We start from the raw sequence: 11,670 nt of genomic DNA, 5'->3' as shown, positions 1-11,670 counted from the left end.
CCTTTGTTAGAACTGAATAATTAAGGAATGAATTCCAGCTGGAAAGTGGTAATGACTGAATGACCATCAGGAAAAACTGCACTTCCTGAAAGTACTACCAAAGCTCATCCATGAAGGGTTTTGGTTATGGCTCATGTAAGTATAAAGTGGGAGACCTGACCCCTGGGTACACAGAGGCTTTTTTACCACCTGTACCAACCACATAAACCCCTCTAATCTGGTTTATAAATCCTAGGTTGTTGGGTTGTGTTCAATGAACAAGTTAGAAGTTCTGTACAGGTTACCTTCTGTTTCCAGGAACTGGAGATGGGAGAATATGAAATTATTCAAAGACTCTAAGAAAAATGATAAAAGGCATCACTACTAGCTTCCTACATACAGGATACTTGCAAGTGTTAGTCCATTCAGTTTACATCCACTGCTCTGTTCCACCAAGTTAGGGTCAGAGAGAAAGATTTTAGGATAAATTATCATTCATGTGACATCTTGCTGTATATTCAGTTTAGACCAAAATGACAAGAGTTTCCATATTGCCCATCATGTCTTTACTGTCAGTACTAATTTCTGGTCCCAAGATCAGTTCAAGTTCCTCATTGTGCTATTGTAGGCCCCTTGTTCATATCTGAATACTTAAACTGATTCAGAAATAGCTGGTCCAACTTTTGGCAGCATCTGATATAAAGATTGCTATTCAACCTTCCTCTTACTCCCAAAATCACCAAGGATAAGGTGTGTTTGACCCATTCCCTCAAGACCAGGTCTCACTCGGCGCCCTGGCCATGTGGATGGTGACTGAGGGTGCTACAGGGATCAGTCATGCAGGAGGGGCTGTGTGCCTGAGGAGATCTCACAATCCAGCTGCCTCTGGGAGACTGGGAAGCCAGGGCATTTCCAACTTTGGACTGCAGTGGGCTGCAAACACAAGTACCTGGTCAATCTTGACATGTTAACATGTTCCTGTGATTACTCTCTCATTACTTGTATGCATATTTCCTTTTTGGGGAAAGGCGCAGGTTTTTTCCTTTTTCAGACATAGCTTGAAATTTTTGGTCCCATAGGTGTGGAATGTAAGGTAGGTTACAAGTTAAGCCAACAAAAAACAGTTAAAAGTTGTTTTAAAAGTTGTTTTCACTCTGTTCCCTTCCTAACTTTATTCTGACCCTCCTTTTGGGGTCATTTATTTCTCACATTAGTTAGTTGCTCTTCCCGTTTGGGGATTTGGTAGTTTTAGTGAAACATTTAAAGGAGAAGACCAAGCAAACTCTCTCCTTATTTGGCTAAGAATGTTTGTTCTGCTAATATCTGAATGTAAAAACAACCTAATACTTGGGACAAAAGCAGGGGGTATCCTCAGGAGACTTTTCAATCTCCTAGTTTTGTTTGAACTTTTCAGGGGAGACTGTTTAAATCTCGTGAAAAGATTTTTGTGTTTGGTTGGTTTTATTGTTTTTTTTAAAAGAATAATCTCAAGATATAGATTTTACCTAGAGGAATGGATGTGTGAGACTAACACAATGATGGACTATTTACTTTGCTCTGTGACCTTTCCTTTCCTTTCCTTTCCTTTCCTTTCCTTTCCTTTCCTTTCCTTTCCTTTCCTTTCCTTTCCTTTCCTTTCCTTTCCTTTCCTTTCCTTTCCTTTCCTTTCCTTTCCTTTCCTTTCCTTTCCTTTCCTTTCCTTTCCTTTCCTTTCCTTTCCTTTCCTTTCCTTTCCTTTCCTTTCCTTTCCTTTCCTTTCCTCCCTCTCACTTTCTTGTTTTCTTACATGAAAAAATATGAAACAAATTTGCAAATTGACTTTTTTTTTAGATAGCATGTGGTCCACAGTTCTAAATTGAGATTTTTTTCTTTGGATCTTAACATCCCCAAATAGATTTTCTACTCCCTTAATGTTTGTTTGTTTAAACTAAGTCTCTTGGTATTGTAGCAGCTCAGGACAACTTTCCATATACTGCCCTTCAGTTCCCACAAGAGTTAAATCCCAGGCTTTCAGCTAGATGGGTTGCCAGCTACTGAGTGATGCCATTTGAAGCTCAGCCTCAGATGATGAGCCTGGGACCTTTTATTTGGCATGCCCCAGACTTTTGGAGCAATGGGAGGACTGCACACTTCTTTTTGAGTCATGGTCAGAGTCACTGTTTGCTCCCCCTCTTACCAAAGGCAAATGGTTGGAGAAGGTGAACTTCAGCTTCTTCAAGGAAGTTCTTCAACAGCCTCAGGGAAATCTGGACAAACCATGGATGTATCTGGAAGAAGAGGATTCTTTCCATCCTCATCTCTGAATGCTGTCATGTGGGAATGACCTTAGTAAGTCAAGAACTTTTTCCTCTTTGTTTTACTCTCCAGAGAGAAAACTCCTTTCCTACAGTGATACAAATCCAGAACTTGCTTGAATATTTTCATACTCTGTTGCTTTTTCATACTTGAGTATTTTAATTCTCTTTTTTCCTTTCCTATTTGTTTTAACTCTCGAAGTAGATTCTCCTCTCCTTTTTTTTACTGATGACCTTTACTGGACTTCCAGCTTGAGCACCTTTCCTCTGCAGTTTTTGCAGAGCACTGCTTTTGGGACGCTTGCCACTCATTCTGGTCACTGCATTTACTTGTTGCATTCACTCTCCCCTACCACATCTCCAGCTATGTTGTTTGTTGCCTTCAACTGTCTCGGGTGGTGGCATGGTCAGCATACAGGTGGGATCATCATTAATGTTTTTGCACAGGCTTAAATGCCAGCAAGGCCTGAGGCTTCCCAGGTTGTTTACAGAATGCTCATTCTTAGACTGTGATATCTTTGTCTTAAGGAGCTGTTTTAAAATCAGGAAATGCAAGGGTCATGAGAGAAAAACTGTGACTGGGGTGAATGTCTCTCTTTAAATAATCATTGCTCCAGTAAAACTTCTTTACCTTGCATTTGATGTTCTTAACTACTTGACAGTATGGGTAAATTCTTATTGTGACACGTTAATGAACAAGGTAACTTATCTGGATGAACCAAGTCAGCTAGGCAAGCTTTATTGTCAACAGTCCCTGTTAACATCAATAAATCCAAAAGTGTCCTGAATGTGACTGCATCATCACAGGGCAGCTGGGAAGTTAATAGGGAGTGGGGTATGAAATATTTGTATGAAAATCAGCAGAAGCCAATGGTACCAACTCTCTGTTATGAGATAAAAGGAGAAGTTACCCCATAACTCAGCAAAACAACAGTTAAAACCATTATAACAATGGCAGGGAACCTGAACAGATTGTGGTGATGATGATGATGATGAACACGAAGTGATGAACAACATCTCCTTGTGATGGGTTAGATGGATAATGTTTGCAAGATATCTGTAGTCATGTTAAGTATTTAGAGTGTGTGAACATGTTTAAATTATGTTATGCTGCGATAAATAGCACTTAAAGCAGGTAAGAAATTGCTCTCTCAAAACAGTAACATTTTGCCTTCTCCTCCACACCTCTGTACTTGGAGGAAATACAATGCTGAATAACCACAAATTATTTTTACTTAATTAAATCCCTTTCTGGAAAACTAATGTTGGTATCAATGTTTTTTTTTTTAAGCCAAAAAACCTATGAGCCAAGTTCACCTGAAATGCATAAGTTTAACTTAAAATAAATGCCATTAACTTCAATAGGAACTGAAGAGACCTCTCTGGGAACAATCTAGGGCTCTAACAAGAGCTACCGATGCCATTTGTCATGACTATATAATGAAACTGTGCAATGTGATGGGGACATTGCTTGTCTAAGAGCTCTTTAAGAGACTCTCTTTAGCTGTGGTTTAGCACTCACAGACTGAGCCCCTTGGAGAAGGCAGCTCAGGATTTCTGCTAGCATGATGGGCTAGTGACCTTTAACATTGCCAAGAGCAGTTCTAATTGGGTTTTAGCTAGCATCAGTGTATCAAAGCTGGTGTGCCTTTTCTCAAGGCCTTCGTGTAAGACCAGAAGTTGAGGGTCCACGAAACAGAAGGAAAAGGGGGAGGGGAGGAGCACACAATGCTCACAGTATATTTTTATACATATTTACAGAAGGAAGAGCTGTGCTATCCAAACTTGAGCTTTCCCCATGGATGAGTCAAACATAACGTTTCATCCCAGCGAAGGCACAGAGAACATCTCAATGCACAGAAACATTTCTACACAGGAAAGGGTCTGGGAGATATTGACCCCACTTTGGGTAATTATGATCATCTCCTTCCTGGGTTTTTGTGAAAATGGAATTGTCCTCTGGTGCCTCTGCTTCCAGATCAAAAGAAACCCATTCACTGCGTACATCACACACTTGTCCATTGCTGATATCTCCTTACTGCTTTGTACGTTTATTCTGTCAATTGAGTACATTGCTGGTTTTGGATTCGCATACGGTTTTTACTATTATGTAACCACCACACTATCTATTGTCTTCCTTCTTGGCTATAATACTGGTCTCTATCTCCTGACAGCCATCAGTATTGAGAGGTGTCTGTCTATTGTTTACCCCATCTGGTACCGATGCCACCGGTCACAGCACCAATCGGCAATCGTGTGCGCCATTCTGTGGACTCTGTCTTTTTTCATGACAGTGGCCGAATATTTAACATGCAAAGATGATTCAACCAAGGAACAATTCGACGACGGCAACCATTGCCAAGCACTGCTCATCTTCACGTGGATCCTGACTTTCATGATCTTCATTCCTCTAATGATTTTGTCCAGCCTGATCTTGGTTATCAGGATTCGCCGTAACTCCCTGAGACCTCATTCGTCAAAGCTCTACATCATCATTGTGGCCACAGTCATTGTCTTCCTCATCTTTGCTATGCCTATGAGGCTGCTGTATCTTCTGAATTACCACCACTGGTCATCTTTGCTCAGCCAGCAGAACCATGTCACCATTGTTCTGTCCACCGTTAACAGTAGCATCAACCCCCTGGTTTACTTCTTTGTAGGAAGCAGCAAGAAGAAGAGGTTCAAGGAGAGCCTCAAAGTGGTTCTCAGCAGAGCTCTCACTGATGGCTTGCGGCCAAGAAGCCAGGAAGTGGGCATGAGTTTGGATATAGCCGAAACAATTTTCTAAAGCTTAGGGGGGAAACTGTAGGGGCAAATAATTGGACTTGGAATGTTTATTAAGCCTCTGCAAAACGAAAAGCATTTATCATAGAATGTAAAAAGCAAAGGTGAAATGGTGTTGTTATCTTTGGTGGTTGAGCAATGGAAAAACAGGGACTAGAATAAAGATAACTTTTATTTGTTGTTTTTTTTTTTAATTTGTATTTTCTTAATTATTCAAATACATGCTACATCCTAATGTGACTATACCAATCAAAGATACCACAGTGAAAAATGGATAGGCCAACAGAGAATATTAAAAAAGGACACAGAAATATGTTATAAATAGTGTGACATTTATAAAATCACCGAGCACCCATAAATGCTATTGAAGTCATCAGGGCCTGTGTGTGTTCGCATTTTTAAAAGTCAAACCCACTAAACACAGGATTCACGTTACATACTGGGATTTAATTTCAACTGTTTCCAGCTCGTTTAAGTGCGCAAAAGAGCTGCTCCCTGGGGGAAACAGAGGAAGAAATCCACGTATGACAGTAAGTCCCCATACATAGCAATGCACATACGGTGCAACTTTGATCTAGCGAGACATTTAAGTATATGTTAAAAGGCCTATTTAATCTGTTGTTAAACTTCAGAATTTGTTTTCAAAGTATATGTTGCAGAATTCCTACTGACACCGAGATGTCTCTGGGTCCTTGGATAATTTGGTACTTGACACATAGGATTATCTGGCAATACAGGGATGTTGCCAACTCACAGAGGGATTTTGCCCTAATTATGAAGGGTGGGGCGGGCTTATCCCCAAAATGTCAGCATTCCTGTAGGTTTAGATATTCAAGGAGTCTATGAGAAAGTCAGTCCCAACATTTGCTGTCTCAGGCACATACTTAGTTTTTAATCTCTTTGGAGAATATTTGTCCCCTGTGTGGCCTCCCTGTTTTATAACAACCGGTTTTGGAAAAACAGAAAAAAGAAAGGTGCCTTACACAATGAATGACTGGAGCTACACACCAGCCACACTTTTCCAGCTGCCTGCTTCCTTCTGTTGTATGCCAGGGTACTGGGGCTGTTATTTTGTGGAGTTTAATTCCCAGGGTCACTTGCCCAACTATAGCCAAGCTGCAGAATGCAGAGGGCAATAGGAAAGGTATGATGGGGCCAGATGAGCTTTATCACAAAGAACATGGCAGATTTTGTCAGTCAGAGCACATTGGCACATTTAAAGAGACACACATTTGCTTCTGGCCCCCATGGAGCCAGTTCACAAATTCAGCAGGAACTGAGATCTCCCCCCACAAGCAAAAGCAGCATCTTCAGCTTCCCGCCAAGTTTCCATTGGCACACTTAATAGCTAACAGGGGAAAGAAAAATACGACCCACCCCTCCTTTGTTGAAAGACTGCCAGTCCTGGAATAAGGAAGACTGTAGGTTTAGACAGAGGATTGGGTGGGAATTCATGTAGAAAGGAGATCTCAGAAGGATAAATGTCCTTTCTGCACATGCCCTTTCCTCCTTACATTAAAGCATTGAATTGTGTCATTGTAGAAGGCTTGGGAGAAGGAAGAGGTTACTCCTACATCTGCTTGAGTTCCTCACTCCATCAAAAGCTTTACCTATGACAGCCCCTCCCCCTGTTCCAGTTTTTGTCTTTGAAACTCCAGTCCCAGGCCTATCACCTCTACTGGTTCCAGCAGTAGATGAGTGGCGTCTGCTTCTCTCTTAGGGCAGAGATCTACTGTGCTGCTGGAATGACACATCAGCTGAGCTGCATCCCATTGTTGATGGGGAGTGCAGGAGAGGGCAAGGAGGTCTGTGGACACCTTGTGAGGGAGGGCCAGGGGAAAAGCAGGTTTGATATCCACATACATGTGTCATGTGTGTGCACGCAGCTGCTGAGGGCTAGGGGACTGCAGGGAAATTTTTCAACACTGATAAATGCCATAAACTTAAATACTAGGATAGATCTAGCCCCCACCAAAAAAACCCCAGACTTTCCTTCAAAGCTGTTCCCTACCCTTACCTCAAAATAATCACACAGAGAACCAGAGACAGGGGCAGCATTGCAGGAAGCATCTTCAACACATGCTTCTGCTGTAACCACACATGCAACCCAGTTCTCTCAGAGTGATTCAGGTGAGGTAAGGCACATGATTTCCAGTGCTTAAACATATCCAGATTATTACAACAGGCTTGGGTTAAGGATCACCATGCATGCAGCCAGGGCAGTGGATCTGAAGAGGCAATAATGTGCAGCAGAGCAATGGGGATGCTTGTGAGATGAATAGTGCTCTAGCTTTTAGCTTATTACCCCTTTTCACCTGGCCATGCCTCCAAATGTTTCAGATTTTGGACAAGTGTTCATAGATCAGTTCACAAAGCAACAAAAATTAACATTCAGCATGAGATGCACATGCAGAAGGACAAATAAGAATGAATATCTAACAGTTGAAAAATTACTAATATTTCCCAGTGGATAGATAAAAATAACTTAGGGATGTTCTTTCTTCTTTATCATAGCACCTGGTGACTGTTCTCCGTGCAGACAGGCTGCAGTACAAGGGGAACTAATAAGCACATGATTCCATGATTTAAAAAAACCAAAACACAAGACATGGAAAATGTGACAATTTGTTGCACAACAAGGATGTGATTCCCCACCAGCTTGCATCTTTAAAAATTATTTGCAACTGTGGGAGAGATTGAAATACCACTGTACAAATCAGATGGTTTTAGCACTTTTTAGTGGTGCAGAACAGGAAGGGTTGTCTTGAGGGTCAAGTACTATCGATGGAGCTTAGAGATGTGGGCTCTATTTTAATGCAGTATTGGCATCTAATTTTTCTGTGCCACTCTTTCCTACCTATAAAATGAGAGTTGTATTATTTTGCCTCCAGTGTTGTGCTTTCAGTTTTGCACTACAGGCACTTTAGAACAGCAACTATCTCTTGGTTATCTCTTGTAATGTCTGGGATAATAAGGATGTAATTTTGCTGTGCTGCCAAGACAAGGAATTATTCAGGAAAGTAATGTCCAGTATACAGCTTGCTTTGTTAAAATGCTCTTTACCAGGCTTCTGATCGAATTGATACTAATGAATGTTGTGGGTTGTAAAAGTGTGACTAGAAATACAAGGAGAAAAGTCACTTCCCTAGACACAGAAGAGTTTTTGTTCTTGTAGCTACTCCCTGGGTGCAGAGGATGGTACGGGGCAGGCTGCTGTTTCAGGCCCAAAATGATGTGATGAGTTTATGCAGCAGCTGTCCTCTATAACTCACAGAGTTGTGAGTTAAGGACTTTGTGAACAGTCCTTGTGACAACAAGGGTGGAGAGGTGAGGAACATGATATTGCCCAGTTTACTTCTAGCCTGAAGCATACCCTGGGAGATCCTCTAAGGGAAGCTGAAATGCTTCCCAGTTGTACTGGTTGCTGCAAACAACAAACCTCCCCTTCTCAGCATGAGAACAATCCACAAGTCCACAGCATTCCCTGGTAAAATGCCTCAGGTCACTTTGTGGAGTGAGGGTAAGAGGGATGGCTTCTTTGCAGGGTCCTCCAAAAACCCTAGATAGATTGTCTGGCTCCCCTCAGTGAGATTCTTCCTTCTCAAGTCCTCCTGCTGTGCCAGTCTCAGGGAGAGCACGACCCACACACTGGGTTTTATGAGCAGATGTTGCAGTGATGGTCGTGGCCAGCAGAAGATACTCTCAGAAGGTACCAGGTCAAGGCAAAGCAGAAAGTCAGTGTGAGCTTGTGTGTAGCTCACACCATACAAATGGCTGCCTTGCCATTTGTGTGCCTGCTGCTTCTCTTCCCAACTCCATGCAGAAATAATTCATTAAAATCCACTACACAGGGTTTCTAGCTACCCATCCAAATGGAAAGCAAGTTTGCCTTCTATTTGGTTGCCCAGGCACTTGTGCGATGTCCACATGGAATTATTTTATTTTCCAGTTGATTCACACAAGCCTAAAAGATGAAGCATTAGGATCCACGTTCAAACAAAAGTATTACAGGTGCAAAACTTTGAATTCAGATTAGAGGTACTGAGATAGCCTACATGATTCTAACACTTCTTCCTTGCATATAACATTCAATTTTTAATTATATTATTGCAACCTATTTTTTCTCCAAACTGGACTCTTGCCTCATTAAATACACAAGACTAGACCTGCTGCTGGCTTAGTTAAGTATTTCTAGAGTCCTTGCTTCAGTTGTTTCAGAGATATGAAGGGTAGGAAAGGGGAGGCAGTGGCTGTGGCTGTATCCATCTGGCCCCAAGTCCTATCTCCAGCAGTGTTCACAAGCAGATGCCTACAGAGGAGAAGGAACAGAGCAAACCCATATCATTCTTCATTCTCATCCTCTCCAAGCCTTCAGCAGTTACCAGCTCAGAAACACTTTGCTCTAGAAATCTTTACACTTGGTACCTTTCAATGGATTTCTCTTCAACAAAAACATCTGACCTCCATGGAAGCCATATGAGTTTTTTATGTCTTCAACACTTTCACAGAAGTATTTCATGTTTATTCTGAAGGATTGTCTTCAGGAATTGGAGAATTAAATTCTTACTTGGATTCCATCATTCTAACACCACTAAGCAAGATGCAATACAAAGCAACTAATTTTTTTCTCTTAGAGCACACGTTTTTCTTCCCTCTGGACACAAAGCATCTCTGGAATTGGAGTAACTTTTAATTATTTATTTCTCCTGTTAAGAATTTGCTTTATAAAATATATGGCTCTAGAAAAGTGGACATTATAGCAAATAGATAACAATTATAATGATAAAAGTTAACCGTGTTTTGAGGTAAAGAATAAATTAAAATATTCATAGAATCAGCATTTTTAGGTATAGTGTTCAAAGAGACGTAAAATTTAACAGCTTCGTGCAGGAGATGGAGTGAACACCTTGGTGTCACTGTTCTGTCTTAGAACAAAAACTCCATTTGCTTAACACATTTGAGGAGGGTGCTTTATGTTTCATGTTGTCTTTGGTCTGTCTGGATTTATTTTTGAACTCAAAGATTGATATATGTGTTTCAGATATAACTTTTTATATTATTTATAGGAAAAAAGTTCTCTTTGTTACAAGTCAAGTATTTCAGATGACCACATATGCTAAGCTCAATGACTATACTCAATTATATACTACAGCAAAATGTAATTATTTTGTGAAAATAAATATATACAATCAGTAATTTGTGTTTTGGCTAATTTTTTTTCCTTTCCCTGGGCATGGCCTGGAATGGACCTGTCCTTAGCCAGGGGACAGGCTGAGCCTGTCAGACCAGTGTCTGAACAGTAAACACCATCTCTATTGCTAACCTCGGCCTGGCTGAGGTCCTCTGTAAATATAGCTCTGCTCAATAACTATATTCTTTATATTGTCACCTCTCTTTTGGTTCATTTATCTGCCAGCACATATAGCATTTCAGTACAACACTGGCCTCTGTTTCTTAGCACCATTCAATGTGGAGAAACTTTTCTCTGTACTCTTGTGTCTGGATTTGATGCCACCTCCCAAAGCACCATTCAGCCACTGCATGTGCCATCCTGTGGGTTCTCCCTGGTTTAATCCCTGTGGCAGGAGACTTCAAGCCTACAACAGCACAGCTATTTTAACTCCTTGGGCAGACACAGTGAGAGACATGCCCTGCATCTCTCAGCTATCTATTCACCCTGAGCTTCCTACTGTGCACTCCACTCATACCTCCCTCCAGTTTCATTATTCACATCAGGCTTGTAAAATCCTGCAGAGATTTGATGCCTCCTATCCTGTCTATTCAGAGCCAGTGCAGCTATCACGTTCTTCTCTTGGCCATGCTCATGACATCATGTCCCTGCTCTGGGATAACAAAACACTGCCCAAGGGACTCAACAAGCTTTCAGCATCACTGCCCATCATCAAACAGTTTCAGTCTCCTCATTATTGCTTTGTGTGGAGCAGCAAGAGAGAAAAGACAGAAAATCCCTCCAACTAGTTTTATTGAAGGCTTCAAAGACAAATTACTGCTAGCCCATGAGAAAGCTCCAACACCTGTTTCAGAGAGCAGCCTCTGAGGCTCGAGCACACATTAGAGCATTGAGAAGGTAAAAGTTAAGACAAATAGTATACAGAGAAAACTATTTTCTCTCTTGTGTGGGACAAACCTTCTATCCTATTTTGGATGAGAACACACATGGCATTTCCTAATATTACTTTATGTCAGCTGCTGAGGCAGTAACTGTCTGACAATATCAGTATTTATTACTAGCAATTTGTCCACTACAGTATTTATTCACTTCACCTCACTTCCGTAAGGGTGAACCAAAAGATTTTCTTCCCCACTGTAACATTTATCATATCTTTAAATGTCATGTCAGTACCTGAAAATATGCCAGAAAACTCTTCAAGACAGTTGTCATTCCATGTCTATCTATGCATATTTCTTAGCACATTCACTATCATATTTGTACACTTTCTGTTCATTTTACTCTGGCTCTGACTGAAAAAGGCAAGGAAAGTCTGGATTACTGCAGGGATTCAGATGGCAATATTACAGATCCAAAACTGTGCAGTGTGGAGATCTCCTTCTTGTCTTGTGGTCCACACGTGCAACCGGTTTTAATGTTCTA

The 11,670-nt window shown here is 41.1% G+C and overlaps 1 protein-coding gene across 1 annotated transcript; it reads left to right on the top strand.

Moving 5' to 3' along the window:
* The first annotated feature begins 4,071 nt into the window (after positions 1-4,071).
* On the top strand, positions 4,072-5,061 carry MAS1 (MAS1 proto-oncogene, G protein-coupled receptor). Its single transcript, XM_063153446.1, has one exon. The coding sequence runs from the start codon at positions 4,072-4,074 to the stop codon at positions 5,059-5,061; it is 990 nt and encodes a 329-aa protein (XP_063009516.1).
* The last annotated feature ends 6,609 nt before the right edge of the window (positions 5,062-11,670 follow it).

Source organism: Melospiza melodia, chromosome 3 (assembly GCF_035770615.1).
Source record: "Melospiza melodia melodia isolate bMelMel2 chromosome 3, bMelMel2.pri, whole genome shotgun sequence".
NCBI classification, from domain to species: domain Eukaryota; kingdom Metazoa; phylum Chordata; class Aves; order Passeriformes; family Passerellidae; genus Melospiza; species Melospiza melodia.
The sequence above is the reverse complement of the archived record's forward strand: the minus strand, read 5'-3'. Positions and strand labels throughout refer to the sequence as shown.